Source organism: Lissotriton helveticus, chromosome 1_1, assembly GCF_964261635.1.
Source record: "Lissotriton helveticus chromosome 1_1, aLisHel1.1, whole genome shotgun sequence".
Lineage (NCBI taxonomy): Eukaryota > Metazoa > Chordata > Amphibia > Caudata > Salamandridae > Lissotriton > Lissotriton helveticus.
This window is the reverse complement of record NC_136057.1, coordinates 113,068,552-113,091,797: the sequence shown is the minus strand read 5'-3', so window position 1 is coordinate 113,091,797 and position 23,246 is coordinate 113,068,552. Positions and strand designations below refer to the sequence as shown.

General features: G+C 45.0%; 2 protein-coding genes across 2 annotated transcripts in view; both read left to right on the top strand.

Moving 5' to 3' along the window:
- The window catches only part of LOC144762767 (uncharacterized), a 599,563-nt gene that overhangs the window by 276,608 nt on the left and 299,709 nt on the right, over positions 1-23,246 (top strand). The gene's annotated exons all lie outside the window — the stretch shown is intronic.
- The window catches only part of LOC144762958 (uncharacterized), a 159,795-nt gene that overhangs the window by 17,372 nt on the left and 119,177 nt on the right, over positions 1-23,246 (top strand). Inside the window, exons 2-3 of the mRNA XM_078648295.1 lie at positions 6,260-6,376; positions 7,500-7,655. Coding sequence (XP_078504421.1) covers positions 6,260-6,376; positions 7,500-7,655 — 273 coding nt within the window. The remainder of the gene's footprint in view (positions 1-6,259; positions 6,377-7,499; positions 7,656-23,246) is intronic.

The window sequence follows — 23,246 nt, the reverse complement described above, 5'->3', positions numbered from 1 at the left end:
CCGGATAAAGGAGGATGCCAAGGGACAACATAGAGGGAAAATTAATTATGTATTAAAAGTCCCCTCTGCATTGGTCCTCAAAATCCCCCCTTACCCGGTCCCATTGCCCCACCACTGTTACCCTGAACAACCGCGGCTGCCTAAAGGGTTTCTCAACGCACTTGTGCGCAGGGCATCTCAGGATGTTTTGAACTTTGTTAGAGAGTTACTTTTCATTAGTTTGTTTTATTCAATTAGGGAAGAAAGGTGAGCCTTTACTCTTTGTCTCTTTTTTATTCTCTGCACTCTCAAAATAACCATGCTGGAGTTTAGATGGTGAATGAGCAATAAAGATGTCTTTAAATGTTGTTTTTATCTGGTAATAGTTGCTGGGCTTTCAAAGCCAGAGGTCCAATCTCAGGCAATACACTCTGAAGAATGATTGTTCATTCTTTTAACATGGAGATTGGTGTTTGCTATCTCTAACTGCAAAGCAAGATCATTTTGTAATATGGACAATGTCACAATCTTTCAGGGGTACAGTAGATGTCATATTTTCTTACTCATATATAACTAACTGTAAATTAACTGCACAAATGGTAAAGACTATGTGCGAGATGTAGGTGGCCCAATACCAGTCGGTAACGGCCGAAATTACCGAATTTCAGCCATTACCGACCGGTATTGGGCATTATGGATGTAGGGGGCCCTAAATTGCAAATTCGGTAATTTACCGATTACCGATTCCTTAAAATACTGAATCGGTAAATTACCGAAATTGCAATGTAGGGACCACTCAAATGAGTGCTTTCCCCTTTTTGGGATTCGTTATTTACCACCAACTAAAAGTTGGTGGTAAATACAAGAAAAAAAAAAACAAAAAGCAATTTCATGCAAATTGGTTCAGTGCCATGTATGTCTGCAACATGTGCACCCATACACAATTGAGGGGTGCAACAGGGTGTCAAAGTGACACCCTGCTACCCTTCAATGTATTCCCCCTTTTCGGTAATTTACATTCATTCCTATGGGCCTAATAACGATTCGTTAATTATTACCGAATTATTAGCTACATCCCATTTACCTATTCTTAAATACCGAATCGGTATGATTCGGTATTTAAGAATAGGTAAATTGAGATTACCTACATCTGGCCCTAAATCAGCAGTTTGTAAAGTGCAAAAGAAGCACATTATTTTGCACTTCTGAAGTGTGCTGGAAATAAGATGTTATTAGGATCATTTGTGTGGAAAATGGGCACCACCAGACACATACTACACCCTTATTTCTGTCCCGATTTGCTCTGGGTTTCGCTTGGAGTTTTCACGATCCCTATGTGTTATGTTATGTTATCAAACTTTTGTATAGCGCCTGACTCACCCAGGGGCATCTCAGCGCTACTAAGGCAAAGAGAACGAGGAAAGAGAGGAGTATCACCAGCCGAAAGGTTAGAATAGGAAGTCTTTAAGTTGTTTCCTGAAGATCAAATAGGAGGAACATTTATGTAGGGGCTCTGGTAATGAGTTCCATTATTTAGGAGCAACATAAGAGAAAGCTCTGCCCCACGATCGAATACGTCGAATACGAGGGATCTTTAACAAAGCCATAGCATTTGATCTCAGGTTGCGGCAGGAGGACTGCATAAAGAGTTTCTTTTGCCAATAGACAGGACCTGCACCATTAATGGATTTGAAGGTGAAACAGCAGATCTTAAAGAATGATCTCTTTTTCACTGAAAGCCAGTGAAGTTCTCTGAGCAGTGGGAGGGATGGGGATCCTGGAGGATGGTTTAAGACCATCTTAGCCGCAGTGTTTTGATTAACCTGAAGTTTTGCTCTCAGAGTGTCACCCACTTCTGCCAATAAGGCATTGCCGTAGTCCAAGTGACTCACCACAATCGCCTGGACCACTGCTCTACGGTGGTTCACCGGCAGATATGGGATAATTCTGCGAAGGAGACGAAGGCTGTAGTAGCAGGAAACAATTATGTTTTTAACATTATCCTTCATAGTTAGCTTGTCATCCACTTGTAGTCCCAAACTCCTCACTGAAAGTGAGGGTTTCGGGGCCTTCCTTTGCTGAGCAGGCCACCAATCGGCCATATTGAGATTATTAATTCTTCCCAGAATCATAAACTCAGTTTTTCCTGGGTTAAGCTGGAGAAAACTTTCTGTCATCCAGCTTGAGATAGCCATCATACCAGCCGAAAAATGTACTCTCTCCTCGTTCAAATTTGAACCCATGGGGAAGATCAGCTGGGTGTCGTCAGCATATGATATAATCTCAAACCCAAAAGGTTGAACAATTTTGGCCAAAGGCGTTGTATATACGTTAAAAAGGGTAGGGCTCAGACCTATGGCTTCAGTGATGTGACATTGGTGGCAGCAGCTCCACTCTGATAATTGTTATCGCACTACTGCATGCAGTGTCTCCGACCCATGTGCTTTACACACTCAAGGTCATGCAGCATGAGCTTGGAATACAGCCAGGTTTATCAACTTTAAAGTCAGACACACAGAGGAGGTGACAACCAGGAACTGACTTTTTTCTCTGCGTATTGTTCTAAGAGACAAATGCTCTCTCTGCTTTACTTATAAGCACTGAAAGAATATGCTTTTCTCATTACTGGGTCAGAGTCCAAATAAGTGACCATCCATAGAGTGGTAATACCTGCATCAGTACATATAGATTTTTTTTAATTCTAATATATAATATTTATATTAAAAGAAGATTTAGGGACAGATTTACTAAACTTTCATGCAACACAAGGCAGCAAGGAAAGCTGCACTGAGTGAGAGAGCAAAGAAGCTCCTTATCTACAAAATAATTGAACATTTCTGCTCCTTACTCTGGCATTGTGTGCCTCCTAGATCTATACAGGCTATGTAGGCACCATTTCACCATAATGAAAGGATGCCTATGCTACAGGCAGTATTGTGTTTGTGCAGGAAGGATCACATTCCTGCACAATAACAATCTTTAGGGGCGTTTTCCTCTTTCTGTGCGTGCTGCAGAATGAAACACATCTGAAAAGAGGAAATAACAAAGGGAAATAAAGATAGTTTTCCTCAATCCACCTTGCTTGGCAAGTCATAGCATCTCGGCACATTCCCTGGTCCACACTCTTTCAAAATCGTGGAATGCAGCAAAATCCATTGCAGAATGCATGAGAACGCCCATGATCCACTCATGTAATGATTCCCAAGTGGAAATGTAACATAATGCAGCACAAGCGGCTGCTTTGCTTTACATTTCTATACAAATCCATGCAAGGGCATGGAAATCAGGGTGTGGTCAGATTTGTAAATAATACTAAAACCTTTGCATTGTATTTGTCATCACTCTAAATATTTTCTTTTCTCCAAGCATTTCTTACTTTCCATGTGTGCTCTAATTAACAATATTTTTAAATTATGTGTAATCACAGAATTTTGTAGTGGAAGGGTACACTTCGAGTCCAAAACCCATGCGGTACATTACAGAGACGGCTTTGCACTATAGTGCGTAGCACAAGGCAGACAAAAGTTCTGCAGCTCAATGTTAGACCTGGCACCTTGGCGTGGGTCTCCCTTCCACTTTTTGATACTGTGCCTCATGTGTCTTGCTGGTGTTAGCTGCTCAGAGCACTGTGCACTGCCAATCAGTGCCACAGTGCAAGTGCTCTCTGTATAAAATGTATATGTTGATTGGATTCCATGATTGGCTTTTTTGTTTACTGTCAGACCCCAGTAAAGTGCACCAGGATTGCCCAGGGCTTGTAAATCCAAATGCTGCTAGTGGGCTTGCAGCACTGGCTGTGCCACCCACAGAAGCAGCCTTGAAAAATGTGTCTAAGGTCTGCCATTGCAGAGCCTGCATGTAGTCTGGTACTGTCATGCTGACTGGGCAAGTGCACACACTTGCCAGCCCCTAAACCTTCCCTTTACTTCATATGAGTCACCCCTATGGTAGGCCCATGGGCAGGGTGTATTGTAAGCATAAGGTAGGACAAGCCCTGATGTGTGTGGCATGTCCTAATAGTGAATTACAGCCATTTTCGTTTTTCACTATTGCAAGGCTACTTGTTCTCATAGGCCAGAATTGGCTGTGGAATTGTTACATCCTATGATCCTAAAGTTTATTTTAATGTTCTGTGTTTGCAAATACCACTTTTAGAAAGTTGGTGTTTGCTTGCCTAACCATTTCAGCCCGCCTCTGATATGATGTGTATCTGGTGTCTGGTTTCTGTGAGTGACAGGGCTGGGGAATTCCAGGAGACAGGCTGGACAGCCAGGTGGTGAATAGGAAGATTACATCAGGATGGGTGGGAGGAGTGCCCCCTGACTCTGAATAGGGCTGTGCTCTGACACCACAATGCTGGCTCCACCTCCTGTGGAGCATCTGATGTCTCTGCCCTGCACCCTGAAATGTCAACAAAATGCTCAAGAACTGGACTGAACTAGGCAAAGGCCCCCTGGCCTCAAAGAACAAAAGATTTGTGGTATAAATATGGGAGCCCTGGTCCTAAGAAATTAGATCCTGCTTGAACGAAGAAGAACCTCTGCCCGACATGAAGGAACTGGGAAAGCTGCAAGGAGGAGTACTGTCCCTGAACTGGGGGATTGGGCTGCAGTGGTTGCCTTGCTGCGAGAGGAGAGGAAAAGGCTAAAGAGACTTTATTCAACTTGTGCTTCTGAAGATCTCCAAGGGCGTGTGGGTAAGCTTGCCCCCTGAACGGAGTCCCAGGACTATTGGACTCCTCCTGCCTTCAAGAGCTGCTGAAAACTGCCCCCTCACTGTGCCACTTGAACCGCAAATTCAGTGCGCCTCGCAAAACCTCTAAACCCACTGTGAAGCCGTGACCCATGGCCACCCTGCACCGTGCGCCTCCGCTCTGTTTACGTGCCGTAGCTAGCACCGTCCGCAGAAGGGCCGCCCGCACACCGCTTCACCTCCCCCCCTGCGAACTGCATTTCTCGCCATACTGCTGCCGCTGGCAGTCGAGTGACCGAGCGCCCAGCAAGGGTGAGGACGATCCGTACGCTCGCCGCGTGCCGGTCGCCCTGCACTGCACGGCTCGAATTGACAGGCAGTCTAGCTCTTCAAGGTACGGCTCGAACGCCGCTGCGTCCAGTGAACTCCTCAACGCCGGGACCGTCCGCCTCGATCCCTATAGCCCCCGCTCAACGCCTGGCCTAGAACGCCTGCCCCGAGCCGGGCCCGCATCAAAGAGAGGCCGACCCCGCACCCGACTCACCTTCACCCCCGACAACACACCCTCCGAGCGGGACTCAATCGAAGGTACGAATCGCACTGTGACTGTGTGCGCACCGGACTAGAGAGTCGGTAGCATGTATTTTTAACTCTTTCCAAGTACGATCTTTCCTGAGAGAGCCGCACAGATGGCGCGAAGCGCACAGAACAAGAAACTACGCTTTTTAAACACGAACTGAATTGCTAATAGTATTGTGGTCCATTTCAAACGTTATTTGGTCTTGTGGTAAGCCTTACATAAAGTATAATTATTTTTGATAAACCTAGTATGGTATTCTTTTGTGGTGTGTCCCTGAGTACTGTATTTGATCACAAATGCTTAACAAGTAAACGCTTCTGAGATAAGCCTTGTCTGCTTGCGCCACACTACCTAGTGGGTGAGCAGGGGTTATTTTAGAGGGTGATCCCCTTAACCTGACTAGAGGAGAGGGTCTCTGCTTGTCACAAGTACTTACCTGTGCCAACCAGAGACCCCCAATTCTAACACTCAAACAGAGAGCAAAACAGAATATCTTCAAAATGGTGCTGTTCTGTTCTCTCTCTCTCTCTCTCCGATACAACACAGCTCATAAAATGTAGTTGTGTCAATTCTTTAGTTATCTCTAGGTCTTTCTATTTGTTCATATCCATTTCTCTTTGTCTCTGTCTGTCTCTATGTGCCTGGGTCTAGCTATTTTTATGTTTTTATTGGTCTCTTTCTGTCTCAGTCTGTTACACTCTTCATTGTGCCTCAGTTTTCTCTGGTCCATCCCTAAGTACCCTTTTGGGTTTACATTACTTAATTTTTGTACTCTCCAAACAACTGGAACTGTCTCTGATACATTACCTATTTTCTGTTATATTTGTACCACTGTATACCAGAACTTTCTTCTCTTCTCCTTAATCCTACAAAAATTCCATGTGAAGTGTGAATGTGCCCTGCTCTAAGGCTGAAGCATAATACTTATTTTTTACATTAATTTCTCTATGTTTAAATGAAAAGCACAATTTTGCTCAGATCTCTGAATTGCATTTCTTTTTCAAGCAGATTGCCTACTTTGTGAGCAGTGTTTTGCTGCTGGCACCACGCAATGCTCAGGTATCTTCAAGCAATGCTCTCCTGATGTCACTCACTGCATCAAAGGGCTGGAGAACAACACATTTGGTGAGTGTCACATGCCACATATCTGTAACATTACTCTATCCTCAACATTCTGGCCAGTGCTTAATTTGTCAAATAATTAGGCCTGGGTGGTGAACCCTGCTCCGTTTGCGGAGGTTGCGGAGTTTTATGCACTCCACGCTCTGTGGAGTTTGTGAGTGCAGAACACACCACTTTGCATAGTGCAGCAGAGTTGTTTTCCCAGTTGCTTTCGCAAATGGTAAGTTCGCAAGCGCGAGCTGCTGCTCGTGTAGAATTTGTGCACTCTGCAACTTGCAGAACTTCGCAGAGTTTTTGTCACTTCGCAGGGTTCTGCATAGAAAAACTCCACGAACTACGCCCAGGCCTTACAATAATAAGTACCAGGCCCCAAGATATTTCTTAGGAGGCCACTGCAGCTCGCACCACCTGTGGTCCTTGTCAGCCCTGCCAGATACCTGTACCAATGGCACACTTACATGAATGAATGAATGAATATATGAATGAATTAATGAATGCATGAATGACTGAATAGTGAGATTTCTTGAGCTCACGGCTACTCCGAGGAGTGTTCTGGCACTGACTGGAATGTAAGAGGTCAAAGTAAGAGGGGATTATAGAGTGAAGAGCCTACATACCATTACAGTCCTAAAAGTATGACAGTTGGGACTACACTAGGTGAACCAAAGCTGTAATTCACTAAAGAGGCCTAATAATGGTGTAATAGGATTGTGGTGCTTGTGTTCCCTTCTGGAGAGTGCCATACCTGGTAGCTTGAGATGGATTGTTCTCATGGTTAATAGCTCAGTACTGATTTGCACAAGACAGGTGTTTGTATGGAGTGGCACAGTGGGCATACAATGATGGGTTGGAAACCGACCTGAAGCTATTGAAAGTGGTTTAGAATTGTGGAAAAAGGTATGGGAGGTGCAAAGTGTGACACCACATTTAAAAACAATTCAGAATTCTACTTACAAATGGCATTTGGAGGATAAACACTAACATATATCTATTTTCACACATTACACACTTGTGTTTTCTTGGTTTGACTGTTTCATCCAGAATCCTTCAAGGTTCCCATGTCTGCTCAGGAACTAATACTGATATCTGTTTTATGTTTAATCAAAACATGCATTTGTGCCAACAGGAGGTAATGCAATTGTAACTGCGTTCAAGGACTGTCTGAATCCCTCCCATCAATTAGCCTGTGGAAGAGAGTTCTACTTACAAAACTCTGTGTTCTCTTTCCGGATCAGTAGAACATGCTGTGACTCTGAGTTCTGCAACAGAGAGGATGTGGAAGGTATGTATGAGAGTGTGCACAGACTTTAACATTTGTTACACAGGTAGGGTGCAGGGTAGATGAAGTCTCTGTGACTCTAACACCGGTAACAGAGAGTATGTGCATGGTATATGCAGGCTGTGACTTCCACATCTGTACCGAAGGGATTGTACAGGGTAGAGGCAAGACGGTGGCCACGCTGCCGGCCGTGTAAGCTGGCTTACTGACACTCCTCAGGTCAACCTCTCCCACCCCTACCTGGTCTTTATAAAACTGGACTTTTACTGGGCATGATTTGGCGGCTTTGGTTGTGGTGTTGTAATATGGGAACACCCTCAAGACTGTATCACGCCAGTCCCCTCTTCCTTTCGGAAGTAGACAGCTTCTGAAACATGCCTACTGCCTCCGAAGTCAACAACGAGAGGCGCAAAGAGCCACGGGCCACCCACAGCAGCGCATCCCGCAAAGTCCACAAATCCCGCAAAGGCAACCGGCGATGGTATTGGAAGCGGTACTGGAGTACGGAGTGTGGCTGGTGGTGTGCCCTAGACTCAGGCGAACAGACAAGAAGCAGAGGAGCCCCCACTCATGGTAGGCAAATGGTGCGCACGCTCTTCAAGGCACAGGCTGTGAGAACTAAACAGGCTACAGAGATTGTGGCCAATGGTGGTACTAGAATGATGGGGGACCCCTCGCAACCCCAGTAAGCACTCACCCAGGTTATCTTTTCTACTTCTCCCTGTAATGGTAATGAGGTGAGTGCTGGAAGCAGGGCTGCAGGGGATGAGTGTAGGGAGATCATAGAGACCACAGAGTCTTGGGAAAACTCGGACATCGTGGTGGGGCCACATGTTGGGGGTGCAACACCAGTAACTAACAAAATAAAAAAGACTCCTAAGGAGGTTAGAATCTTCCAAAATGCCCAGGTAGAAAAGGGGGCGATTGACAGAAACCATGGAGGAAGATCCAGGGGGAATGATGAAACAGGGAGCTTGAATCCCCGGTTGGGGGAGCAAGGAGAAGGCCGGTACAATTCTGGACCTAAAAAGGAGGGAGACTCTGGAGACAAGTTTTATTCAATGTCAGATCCCTCCAGCTCCCCTGGGGATGAGAGCATGGGAATTGGTTCAGAAGAAGAAGAATTAAGCCATGCCGATGAGAGTGACACAAGCAGCCTGCAATTGGAGGATGACACAGGTAGAAATTCTGCAGGTGGTCCATCTACGGTTCGTATACATAGAGAGTACGGGAAGATCTCTGCAAATAAATCTAAACACCCGGCTGGGTCATTAGTATGGGACTATTCTTTCTCCCCTAATTTAGACAGTAGTGAGGCGGCTGATGGAGGGGCGCCTCGGGGGCCGCGACATTGGAAAACCCAAAAGAAGTCTTGCTCTCCATTATTTATCATAGTATCATGGCCCACAGGGAGGAGACTCGGACAGAGAGCCTGAGGACCCATGGCGTATGACGTAAACTTCAAAACTCTATACGTAGTCCTGCTCAGAGTTTGCAGTAAGAATTGGAGAGGCAGAAGCCTGGATCTCAACACTGGAGGATGAGCTTGCTATACTGAGAACGCTCACTGATTCCCTAAATGCACAAAAGGAAGACACAACCTGGATATTAACTGACCTTGAAAATCATGCAGGAAGGAACAATTTGTGGGTTCTGGGTGTTCCAGATGGCATGGAGGGAACTGATATCCACAATTTCATGGCAGAACTTTGTACGGAGGCATTCCCTGAACTCACACAGTGGGACTGGAAAGTTGAGATGCAGAGGGCCCATCGACTTCCCTTCAATCAACATAAAAGAATGGGACAATCCAGAAACCCAGAGCTATTACGATCTGTTTGAGTAACTTTTTTGCCCGGGAAGCAGTATATGATTTGGCTAGATCAGACCGGAAAAGGGAAGGAAAGGGATGCACATTTTTTGTAAGGCCCGACTTCTGTCATGGGACAGTAGAGAAAAGATGACAGTTGCAGCAACTGATCGCATTGCTTCAGTCAAAGGGAGAGCAGGTTTTTTTGCTCACTCCAGCCAAACCAAAAGTTATTTGTAAGGGCCAAGCACAGTTTTCTACTTCCGAAGTACAAGCAAAAGAATTTTTGCAATTGATTAAGGGAGCTATGTAAATATTATCTTGTTTTCGCATATGATCTGATTAGCTGATGTTTATTTCGGAAGCTAAGCAGCTTTGGGGGAGAAGGGGTCCCAGAGGGCTGGGGGTTGCCAGCTTCTCATCATTGGGGACCCTTGGTCCTTATGCCTCAGCAAGTGGGAGGTAGGGGGTTTGGGGGCGGAAAGCGGGGTAGGGTAGCGGTGGTCGGGAGGGGTCTGGGAGGAAGGGGGCAAAAATCCGAAAAAAAGAAATATTGTGGAAGAAGGAGGAGCATCACATAATTAGAGTGTGCAGAGCGGGGAATTTTGAGGAAAGGGGCAGCATGGTGAAGGGAAATATATAGACGGAGAAGGGCCTGTGAGAACCTGGGGGGTGACCTGTGCTTTGGGAATGGGTAAGGTTAATATATGTACTATTAATGTAGGGGGTCTAAATGACAGGAGTAAATGAGCCTGGGTTGCTGCGGTTTTGAAAATGGAAGGGCTTGACATAATTAGTCAGCAAGAAATACATGTCCCATGAGGAAAACAGGAAATCCTGATGATTAGTGGCTACACTGGCTGCATGCTTTACCCAAACTTCTAATACAAGAGGGGTTGCTGTACATGTTAAAAATGGTGTGGGGCCTGTCATTTGGGTAAAGGAGGATAAATGGGGCAGATGGGCGATTGTGGTATTACCGATGGGCCTGACAATCTGTACTACCTAGGGGTCACACCAGGATGAACCGAACATTTTTAATGATCTGGACACTGAACTGGCAACCTGGCCAGAACCATTACTTATTTCTGGGTATCCGAACATTAATCTTGATGTGTGCTGGGATCCTAGATCAAAATATTAAGGTAGGAAGCCATTGGTATAAAGCTTTGGTGGAATTAAAGACGAACTTTGATTTAGTGGACGTATGGGGTGTAAATCACCCTTCAGATTCAGGCTACACATATTTTTCATATCCTCTCAGTAAATATGTTAGGCTAGATACTTTTTTTTATCGTCATTAAGCGGAAATGAGGGGGGGGGGGATCAAGAAATTACCTGAACTACTATCTGACCACAATCCATTAATTTTGGAATGTGTAACACAGCAGGCCGTACAAGCTGAGTCCAAGTGGACATTTGATAGAAAACTGCTCTGAACATGATTTGAGATAGTTTTAAGGCAGGTATGCAGCGGGAAGTCATCTGCTTTGTTGGGAAATACAGGCGACTGGAGAAAGCAGAAATAGAGGGTCTTATCGGTAAAGTAACGATTCTAGAAAAGGATCATTCTTTAGCGATTAGTCAAAAGCAACATGAGATTTTGACGTCACTACAGCAAGAAATTGCTATGACTAAAGGTGAAATTAGTAACTAGTATAATAAGAGATGTGCAGCAGCGTATGAGGCACATTAAGAAGATAGCTATGATTACGGAGAATATGTGAATAAACATCTGGTACTCCGAGCAAAGCAGAAGTCAACGAGCAATAACATCTTGGGAATTAAAGGGCAGGATGGGCAGTATAGCACGGGACTGAAAGATATTATTAAAGTATTTGAATGTTTCCATCAGGATTTATAACAGTAAGGGGATATATATCCCTCCTCCACCTAATCAGATAGAGAGTATGAGGAATCTCCTTAGGATTGATGATGAGAGGCGACAAGAGCTGGAGGCAGAGATTACACTGCAGGAGGTGATAAATGCCTTACAATCTATGGCCTCTGGAAAGGCGGTGGGTCTGGATCGTATACCCTTAGACGTTTATAAATTATTCCAGGTGGAACTGGCACCATTACTTTTCAATCTGTTTATTGGGGTACAATATAGTGGCACGCCACCGGCCTCATGGCAGGGGATGGTTATAGTTATCTTTTTAACCTCATGGCTGCTGGAGCGATTCCCCTGCAGTGCTGGGCCGTAATAAAAATGGGTGTGGTCATGACGAGCTCGGCTCGTCATGAGCACCTGAGAGGTATATGCCATGACGAGCTGAGCTCGTCATGAGCACCGAAGGGGTTAAAAAAAGATCAATGCAGATGGTAAGATTTACTCTAAAATGTACAGGTCACTGCTAAGAAGGATTGTAGCGCAGGTTGTCTCAACTTGGCAACACAGCTTTATTCCGGGGAGGGAAACTACTGACCATATTAGGCAAACCATTGCCTTATTCGATGCAACAAAAGTACTAAGGGAGTAGATGGCCTTGATTCTCCTAGATGCTGAAAAGGCCTTTGACTGTGTGGCCTGGCAGTATCTATGGGGTATATTGGAAAGGAAGGGGTTAGGTCTGGATCTCATTACAGCAATACGTGCAATTTAGTTTAGGCCCTATGCTAGGCTACAGATCATGTGCCAAGAGTCAGGTTGTATTGAGGTGGCCAGGGGAACAAGGCAGGGTTGTCTCTGCTCCCCAATTTTGTTCGCCTTACACATAGGTCCATTTATTCAGAAACTACTCCAAAACCGGTGTGAAAAGCCAGTATCCATCAATGGATTTGACACCAAAGTAATGGCATATGTGGATGATATCAATATTGCGACCTCAGATCCTGAGACGGCGGTGATAGAAATTGAGAATTGGATCCCCACCGAGACCAGGAAGACCGTCACCCAGGCCCTCGTCACCAGCCGTCTGGACTACGGCAACTCCCTCTACGCCGGAACCACCGCCAAACTCCAGAAGAGACTCCAGCGGATCCAGAACACCTCAGCACGACTCATCCTGGACATCCCCCGCCGCAGCCACATCTCCGGGCACCTGAGAGACCTGCACTGGCTCCCGGTCAACAAGAGAATCACCTTCCGGCTCCTCACCCACGCACACAAAGCCCTACACAACCAAGGCCCAGAATACCTCAACAGCCGCCTCAACTTCTACGTTCCCAAACGCCAGCTTCGATCGACCAACCACGCCCTCGCCGCCGTCCCCCGCATCCGAAGAGCCACCACAGGAGGAAGGTCCTTCTCCCACCTAGCCGCCAAGACGTGGAACTCCCTTCCGACCCACCTCTGCCTGACCCAGGACCACCTCGCCTTCAGGAAGCAGCTCAAGACCTGGCTGTTCGAGCAGTAGCAGACCCCCCCCCCCAGCGCCTTGAGACCCTCCGGGTGAGTAGTGCGCTATATAAATGCTGTGATTGATTGATTGATTGAGAAGCTGGCCGAGGAATAGGGTAAGACCTCTGGATATCTCTTAAACGCAGGAAAAACGCAGATTGTGTGCAATTCTAATACTCTGTGTATGGATAATCGTAGATTGGATGTAGCAGTGTATCTTGGGATAAGACTCTCCAGCAGGTTTAGTGAAGTGTGGTAAATAACATTAGGTCCAATGATTAATAGGATCAGTACAGACTTTAAACATCTGGATAGGCTTCATCTTTGGGAGAAGGACCGATGGCAACCTAGTAAGACAATTAAATCAGGATCCCTGATCAAGGGTCACTGTATCGATCCGAAATGCATTGGGTTGTAGACCATAACATGAATTAATGTTGATGGAACAGATATTGCTTCATTTCCCATGAACAAGGAAAGAAGAACAAGAGTAAAAATCCTTTAAGATCTTTGAATATTATTTATCACACAAGTGTCGATTATCTGTAGGAAAGCAATTGACTGTTGCTTTTTAGAGCGGTGCTCCCACCAGTCAGAAGGTGCTCCTCCCACAGTCTTGCATAAGGTTCTGGAAGCCCATGTGACCAGCTGCCTTTGCTCGTTTATCGAAAGCACTCACTATCTCAACCTTCACCAGGCTGGCTTCCAACCAGCTACCTCCATCCAGACCGTTAATCTCACAGTCGCGGACGAACTTAGGAGGTGTGCCAACATGAGCATTACCCAGGCCCTGGTTCTCCTTAATCTGTCGGCAGCTTTCAACATGGTCAACCATAATCTTCTGGCCGATCGTGTCAGCAATGCCGGGATCCGGGGCCTGGCTCTCGAGTGGCTCCAATCTTTTCTCAGTAGCCACACTCCGGCTGTCCGTCTCGCTCATATCTCCTCCCCAAAAGGAAACGGGCTTGAGAAGTGCCACAGGGCTCCTCTCTCTCGCCTCTTCTTTTTAATCTGTACCTACTGCCCCTGATCCACTCCCTCGGAGAAAAGAAGGTGGGCACCTTTAACTATGCCGACGACCTCCAATTGATATTTGAATTCAATCAATCAGCTTCTTCTGTTCTCAATTTCCAACTCACCATGAGATTTATAAGGGCGTCGATGGACAGTAACCATCTGAAGTTGAATCCCAATAAAACGGAGCTGATCCTTAGCAGTGGACCAGCCAACCCTTGGAATGCCAATATATGGTCACTTGAATTGAGAACCCCCCCCACTCCTAACATGCTCAGTTAAAAGTCTGGGTATCACCATCAGCAGTGATCTGTCGGTAAAGACCCAAGTTGTCCTGACCCTATTCATCTCCCGCATTGATTATGCCAATTCACTCTAGGTGGGCATGCTAGCATATCAGTTCATATGTCTGCAACTAGTACAAAACCAGGTGGCCAGATTGATTTACCATCAGCCCAAATGGCACCATGTTACTCCATTAATGGTTAGACTTCAATGGCTTCCAGTAGCCAAACATTGCACATTTAAGCTGGGGGGTTTCACCTTCAAGGGTCTTTATGGCAACAGCCTGGCATTTATATCCTCTGTGCTATGTCCCTCTTCGGGACCTTAGGTCTTCCCATCTGAATCTGCTGGCCATCCCGTCTTCTAAACTGAAGAAACACGGAGGACTAAGATTTGCGGTCTTGGACCCTCAATTCTGGAAACTCTCTCACTGGAGATTAGATCACTGATCTCCTACCCACAGATTAGGGAACAGTTGAAGACCTGGCTATTCCGAAAATGTTATGACTAAATTTCCCATGTGGCAGCTCCCTCTGGACACTAGCGCAATGAAACTGCTTGAGGTATGCACACTCTACAGGACTTTTTAATGTAACATAACATAAAATGTGACTTGCAAGAGGGGCAAGAAGGGTTATGCTACCATGTTTGTCAGCATCAACTTCTCTCCATACCCAGTCACAGCATGATCTACTGCTCTCAATGTCATACAGGGTTGGTTCTTGACAGAAGGCTACATCCAGACATAGTGAGCGGAGTTAGGTGTTACTTACTTTATCGTGAGATAACATGTATGTACATTTACATTCATTGAAACTATCGACAGACAGTTCAGCAGAGCCTCTCCTTCTTTGGAGGGCATGAGGGAGGAGAGACCCACTCACTCTAGGTAGCAAAGGATGGTGTGTGCATCTTTGTAGTAGTACCTTACATGTATAGCTGTGGTGGTTTAGGCGATATACTGTTGTCTAAACGTACTGGGTTTGCTGTTATGATAATGTTCTGAACTGAGGACTTGGTACCCACTGGATGTCAATGGGTAAATCCGAGGGAAGTGATCCTGTCCTCACTTGTTCTCACCCATAGGCAACTGTGACAAATGTACAACTGTAACTGAGCTGGGAACATGCAGCCCGGGGATCTAACTACTCTATTCAGCTGGCTTGAGATTTTATTGTGATCTAGATACCATTGCCATGATGCTATGGAGAACCCAATGATGACATAGGTAGGCAGACTGGACAGCCAGGAATAAAGAAAGTGGCCTAAACTATAAACCGCCTGTGTGGGTGGCCTGTCTTATGCATATATAACTGATGGTAAGAGTTGGTTAATAGTCAGTGAGTTGCACCCACACATTATCGACTCTGACAAATCCCTAGGTATTACTTTAGACAATGACCTCTCCATACTAAAAGACATCAGTGCCAACACTAGGGGAGCTAACCATCAGCTGCATATCCCTGGGAAATTTAAACCTTTCCTTTGCCAGACTGACTTCACAACTGTGACTCATGCATTTGTGCTTTCGAAACTAAACTATGATAGCACTACTCGAGTGGACCTCCTAAAAACCTCACTTGCTCCTTTTAAGGTGACACTTAATGTGGCAGCTCAGCTCTTCACAGGTTCTGAAGAGAATGATCACATCAACCCTGTCCTTTAAGCTCTAAATTGACTTCCTTTTGAGGCCAGGATGTATTTCAAAATTGCTTGCATGACTCATAAAGCGCCGCACCTCAACACCCCTTCCTACCTATCCAAAAAATTGACCCATTCGGCTAGAAACAGATCCTCCAGAAAAACGAGCACATTACTTTTCAAGCCACAAAACTTTAAGAAGAAGGAAACCTGCAACCAATTCTTTTGTTGAAATCCCCAAATATAAAAAAAACTCCCTCCCTACCGAGATCAGATGTGAACCATCCATATCCTTCTTCAGAGAAAAAGTAAACATTTGTCTCTCCAGCAAATTCCTCTCTCGCTGAGGTTTGAATCTGTGTTGGACTACACCCTCAAAGCTATGTCTCTCCAGCTCAGGAAAAACTCATACCATTGCAACAACCTTACACAACTTTCTCAGAACTGTTATATTCACTATCTTTTGAACTCTTCTTTGATTTATCACCGATGTGTATTTTTATATACACTTTTTGCTACCTGGGTTCTGGCTGCTATTTTGTTTTACAAATCCCTCCACATTTCTTTTACTCATGTTTACCCTTATTACATTTTTGTATTCACCTTCTATGTGCCCCTTGTTATTTCTGATTTGCTCTCTCTTTAAAGTTCTAAGTTGCCATGAACATTAGTACAATGTTGCCATTTTTGTTCGCTAGCTCGGGGACACTGTACATCTACTCTCTCCACTCAGGCAACTCTTCACCTTAAATGCCTCATAACCTTATGTCCACACCTCCTACTATCTATTAAATTCTTCTTTATATAATACTGCATTGCATTTTTATGTACAATTCATGTAACTTGTGCACTTGCTGTTATCTATTAGACTCTTCTTACATATAATGATAGTATGTATCTTTCTTTACACTTTATGTAACTCATCCACTTGCTCCTTTTTGCTTACATATCCCACTGTATACCATTTACTCTTTTTACGGTTGCCATATATTTTATGTATTCTCTATGTAACTCATGTTACTACTGTTGTGCTTACTCTGTAAAGTGCTCTAATACCACCGGGTCAAGTGTGCACTATAGAAAACTCATGAATAAATAAATGAATTCATAAATAAATCCTGACCAAGCAAGGTACTCAGGGTCAGTAGGGTGCAGATTCTTGCCAGTCCATATTGTGCCTTGTTAAATGAGCCAAGAGAACGATAGCAGTGTCTAAAGGAAAAGGACGAGAATAATAATAAGACGAGGAGCATATGGCGCTATAAGATGCAAAAATACAAAAACAACAAACAAAACACTTTGGGCCATATTTATGAAGCCTAGTTGTGCTCGCAAATGTGGGAATTCGCTAAATTTCAGCATTACAATCGCAATTAGGGCAGTGTGCTATATAGCACACAAACCCCCAAATGCAAAATAAGGAATCGCAAAATTTGTGATTCCTTATTTTACAATTGCATTTAAGGAATCGCAAATTGCGATTCCTTAAATGCAATGTAGGAAGCACCCAAGTTGTGCGAATTTTGGCTTAAGGAATCGCAAAATACCACCAACTTCAGGTTGGTGGTAATTTGCGATTTCTTTGAAAAATTCACTTTTTGGCAATTTTTTAAAGTGTCATTTGGGTCACATACATGCACTTAGGGCATGTATGTGGGCCACATGTGCACACATGTTAATTTCAGGGGTGTAAAAGGGTGTTCTATTGACACCCTTGCAACCCTGAAATTGCATTCTCAATTTGCGATTCTCTAATTGAGAATCGCAAATTGAGAATGTTATCCCATTCATTCCTATGGGCCTTCTAGCCCATAGGAATGAATGAGAAGGTATTCTTTATTTGCAAATCTCAATTTACGATTCGCAAATAAGGAATAAGTGGGATTCGCAAACATTTTTGCTAATTTTACCTACATTGCGTTTTGCGATTCTCCAATTGCAATTCCCTAGAAATCGCAATTTGAGAATCGCAAAACAGAATTTACCTACATATGGCCCTTTATCTGCTGGAGGTCCAATCTTTACGCCATCAGATGGGTTTCAGTGGTGATTCTGATTTGTCTATGGGAAGGTGCGACTTATGGGGTTGAGTTGATTTTGACCTCACAGCCCATTGCTTGGTCATGTCCTCCAATCTCTTTTCCTCCCAGTTATTTTTGTTTAACCAGCCCTTGAATTGACAAGAGTCTTCAAAGTCTGTTGTTTGGTCTTCGTTCATGATGAGCATGATAGCCGGATCCAATAAATGGTATCTAAATCCCACTTTTATGACCAATTGATCGCTCATGGAGTGGTTATAATGTATGTAGCATGTTGATGCCTAATAAAAGAGGCCATAATCTGTCAGGGGTTCTTCATATGTTGAGTGTTGCATGGGAATCCTCACTGAGCTGACCTGCAGTGAATGCCGCTTTGTTCGCCCTCTCACCTTCCTGCTTGCTGAGCCTACGCCTCGCGGCCCCCGCTTCGCGGGTGCCGCTCGCAGGCCAAGGGTTTTGCCAAAACTTCTGTTCCTGGACCCCCTGAGTGCATTGGAGCACCAACGCGACCTCGTGGAGCAAGCGACTGCATCTCAAGGCTGAGGCGGGACTGCGAGGACCAGCGTGCAGCGCGGCGCTGATCGGCCGCAGCTGGTCCTCTTCCCGCCCCTCCACCTGACCTTCCTATTTAATCTGTGGTAGCAACGCGCACGCGAGACGCGCACGGGGCAAAGGCCGGGGCGAAGACCGGGCAAAGAGCGGGCCGTTTAAGGCCGTTCAAGGACGACAGAGGACGGCCCTGGCCCTGAACCCCTGCCTTTTTGCCCTTATTCATCATCTAACGTCTAAGGTAGGCGGAACTGTGTTCTGTATTTTCGTATTACAACATCAGCGGCCGCTCTCCAGCCATTTTACCATTCTCTATTGACTCTGTGCTACAGATGTCGGCCATGCGTAATAGAACCAGAAGTTGTGCGAAAAAAGCTACGGTGGTAGCACAGGTGACTGGACCCATAGATCTTTTTATTTCACGTGTAAATGAGACTATTGATCAAAGCATTGTTTTACTGGAAAAAAGAGTCTCCATGGATCTTGCGAATGCTAAGCGCTCATCCTTGGGTTCTCTTGCTAATGCCAAATCACCCGTTTTGCAGTCTTCGAATAATTGTTCCCTACCCTTAACTATGCCTACTAATAGTGCTCTGTCTGTACCAAATGCCGTTGATTTATCGGTTGCCCCATCAGACTCAGACCCGTCTTTTGTTGATCTGGAGGTTACACCAGATCTAGAAGCCTGTCAGTCATTTGGTAAAGCGGCGCCGAGTCTGAGTGGGTTTAATGATGTGGAAACAGCCCCTGTACCTACAGTTTCTGGGGGAAGGGTTACCAATGTCCCAAAGGCTATATCAAAGAGTAAAAACAAAGTAAAAGTAACAGTTAGGAATCATAATCTGATTTCCCCTACTCCGCAAGTGACATCAGGTATTCCTTGCTGGGTGCAAAACATGGTAACAGATTTAAAAATGGACCTTGAAGCCTCAATAGCGGCACAAATTAAGCCTTTAATTTCCAAACTGGACAGGCTTACGTCTTTAATACATTCGAAATGGCTACACAAAACGAATGGGCAAGGGCCTGATCAGCCACAAGGGATTACAGAAGCAGCCCCTAAATGTCCATCCTGTATCCAACCTCCTAAAGATGTATTAAACAACGCTCAAGTAACCATAGCCCCCGGCAATCCAGTTATATCTCATCTGTCGCAAACAGGGAATAATTCTGTTCAATCCACTCCGATGGTGGTGGGTTCTATTTTGACTCACCAACACTCTGTTGTTGGTAATAACACCACCACTCCTCAAATAAAAGATGTTGTAGGGAATTCTAATACCCCTTTAGCACCTCTTCTTACAAACAAACCTGTAGGTCCTAAGCCAAAGCAGGCACGTTTTAGGTCAATTAATCTGCCACCAGAAGTCTCCCCTTTTGTGGTCGTGTTGACAGCAGTTCCCCCGCTGAAGGAGGGAGCAAAAGAAACTTTCGTTGAGCTAAGAAACAAATGTGCTCAATGGCTCCACTTACATAAACCTCTACCTAACAATATGAACGGTGAAATTCTTACTGTGCGTAGAGGGGATTGGGTGGGCAGAAGCAAGAAAACAATAGTAGGGGATGTAATTACAGTTAATTTTAGGGATATAGGGGCAGCCAGTTATATATGTAATGCACCCAACAGTGGTCCTGCGACTCAAATTAATCCACTCCCTTTGTCTTATTTTTTACCGATGCCTTCAAGACCAAATCCTCCTTGTTCCACTTTCCAAAGCAATAGAGGATCTGTGTATCCCCCGCAGCATGCTACTAAACCCTGGCAGCAACCACTATACCCTTCTTCCTTTTTTCCACATTATGATAATTTTCAGCAGCAGCCATTGCATGCTTTATCTTTTCCCCCACATCATGTTAATCCTCAATGGCAACATCCTCCCCATTTTCCACCACCCCTATTTCAACCTGCCCATCAATGGCAGCAACCCTTTCAGCCCCTACAACAAGTTAAATCCCAGTGGCAACAAACATGGCAGGACTTGCCCCCTCCCCAGGATTCCTTGTACTCACAACTTGCCCACCCTAACAGATATGCTGTGTTAGACGAGGTAGATTGACTCAGCCCTACTGAAGCTTTGGATTCAAACATCTTTACGTCCTATTTAGATATGGCGAGTGCTCCCCCAGTCACACCTTTAGCCGCACTTCCTGAACCGCCAATGGTGTCATCGCTAATACCCCTCCCGCGTATAGAAAATAGGGATAGCCTTGATGCATGTACACCTATTGTTATCCCTAGATTAAGCCCAGACATCATCCCTCGGGAAGATGGTCCTATCCTATTACGTGCAATTCAGCCAGAGTCGACTGTTGTTGACGATTCTGGCAAACCAGCAGGACTCTCTCTTGTTTCCTGGAACATTGCTGGCCTTGCCAGCAAATTGGGTACACCCTTCTGGACCAGCTTTATGGGGGAGGGATTGGACCTAATTTTGTTGCAGGAAACTTGGTGTCTGGACCCCATTTACATCGAAGGGTACGCATCCTACTGTCTTAGAGCCACTAAATCTAGCTCAGGCAGGGCTAAGGGGGGCCTTTTGTTGCTTTTATCCACCAAGCTGTGTGATTGTAAGGTCAAATATAGCACGACAGTTGGGACCCATAGTCAAGTTATAAGGGTGGAGTGCAGGAAGAGTATTGATTTAGTTGTAGTAAATTTCTACAACAATATCTTTGATGCCACCAGAGGGGATATTCTACCGCCTCTTGAAAGGGAAATTGCCAAGGCCCTTGGTATTTCGAAAAGAAAGGCCGAGGTTGTCTGGGCAGGGGATTTTAACCTGCAGCCCTGCCATTTGTCCAACGGGAACATCTGTGGCTTTGGTGCAGCAATGAGTAGTCATTGGGGGGGTTTGGGAGTGAGGGAGGATTCTCCTCACTTCCAACATTGCAGTTATGGTTCTACACTAAATAATATGCTAGTCACACTAGACATGACCCTGTTAAACTGTAACACAAACAACCAGGCAATAATATGCCCTACATTTACAGGCAGAGATGCAGGATCATTTATAGATCATATTCTTCTGTCTAGCAGCGGAGACTTCACTGATTTGTATGTAAATGAAGAAAGTCTCAGTGACCATAACAGCCTTCGTGTTACCCTCCTGGGGCATGGTACCTCGACAGTTTCAGGTGAAAAATGCTCAACTGACCTAGTTCCTATTAGACCGAAGGGTCTAAGGATTAAATGGACTGGTCTAAATTCTAAGGTTAAGCAGAAGGAGGTTCTTACTAGCTGTAAGAACCAAATTAGTTTCTGTTTAGATAATGACTGTGACTTAGGCTGCCTATTATCTCACTTTGTCTCCATGAACAGTACTATCGATGGTATTTTTACTAAGGCCCCGTTATCCAATAGTGGCCCGAAGCAGGGGTGGTTCGACAAGACTTGTATAGTCGCCCTCCGAGAACTAAAGAATGCTTTAGGCACCAAACCACGCGATAAGAAGGATATACAATATTTTAGGGCTAGATATAAAATAGCAATTAATACCAGGAAAAGGGTATTACAGATTGAGGCATGGGATAAGTTGAAGGAAGCAGCCGAGACCAAAAACTGCAAACTTTATTGGGAAACAATTAACAGCCCGTTCCTCAATAAAGAAGATGTTCCAGAACTAACATCTTATGTGGCATGCAGCGATTGGGTCAGTCACTTTTCCAAAATTTTCAATCCAGAAGGGTTATCCCCTGAGTCATTGTCACCTGAGTCTACCCCTTGGCTACCCCTCCCGTTGGGAATAACACTAGAAGAAAGCCATGAAGCAATTTCTTTTAGCAAGGGAGGTAAGGCCCCTGGCCCCGATGGGGTCCCGCTGGATTTATACAAAGATGAACCAGCTTTGTGGGCTCCCATCCTGGCGAGGATATTTAACTGCGCGGCAGAAATCAATTTCCCGTCTACTTGGGGTCAATCGGTCATTATTCCTCTACATAAGAAAGGCGACAAATCAGAGGCCTCTAACTACCGGCCAATTTCATTATTGGACGCCTCTGTAAAGGTGATGAGTAGGATTTTGCTCAAGAGGCTGGAAGATTGGGCAACTGATTTTAACATCTTAACTAGAGTCCAATACGGCTTTCGGAAAGGCCTGGGCACATTGGACCAATGTGTAAATTTGGACCTTTTAATTAACAAATATACTGTGGTTAAAATGGCAACCTCCTTTTATGTTTTGCTGATTTGAGCAGCGCTTTTGATTTGGTTGACCACACCATTCTTTGGGAGGTTTTGCTTGATGCAGGGGCTCCAAGGGAAATAGTTCATTTTTTAGCTAGACTTTACGAAAAACTCTCCTGTAAGGTCCGCTATGGCACCCTTGGCGAATGTACCCCGTTTTTCAAAGTGTCTCGGGGCATACGCCAGGGATGTGTCTTGGCCCCCCTTTTATTTTCCCTTTTTATCAATGACGTCGACCGTTCCCTGGTTGACATCCCAGCAGATGCCCCCCTGATTGGTGGTAAACCTGTCCCGCTGTTACTTTACGCGGATGACGCTGTTCTTTTATCCCGAACACAGATGGGCCTACAGCGCCTAATTGATAATTTCATGCAGTTTATTCAAGTTAGGCGGCTTCGTGTGAACAAAACCAAGACACATGTTATGTCATGCGGTCGGGCAGCTAAGCAGTCAAAGTATACGTTTTTCGTGGATAAGGAAAAGTTGACTCCGGTTAAGTCCTTTTGTTATCTAGGAATTACATATAACAATAGCGGGTCTTGGACCTCGGAATTTGATTCTATTAGACTAAAAATGCTGCGGTCTACTAGCAGTATTTTTCGGTTTGCCTCTAAACTTGGCTCACGAAGCATTTTAGACATGATGAACATATACAATGTTTGTTGTGTCTCCTCTGCACTGTATGGGGCAGGTGTATGGGGCCATAGTGAGGGTACATCCCTGCAGAAGG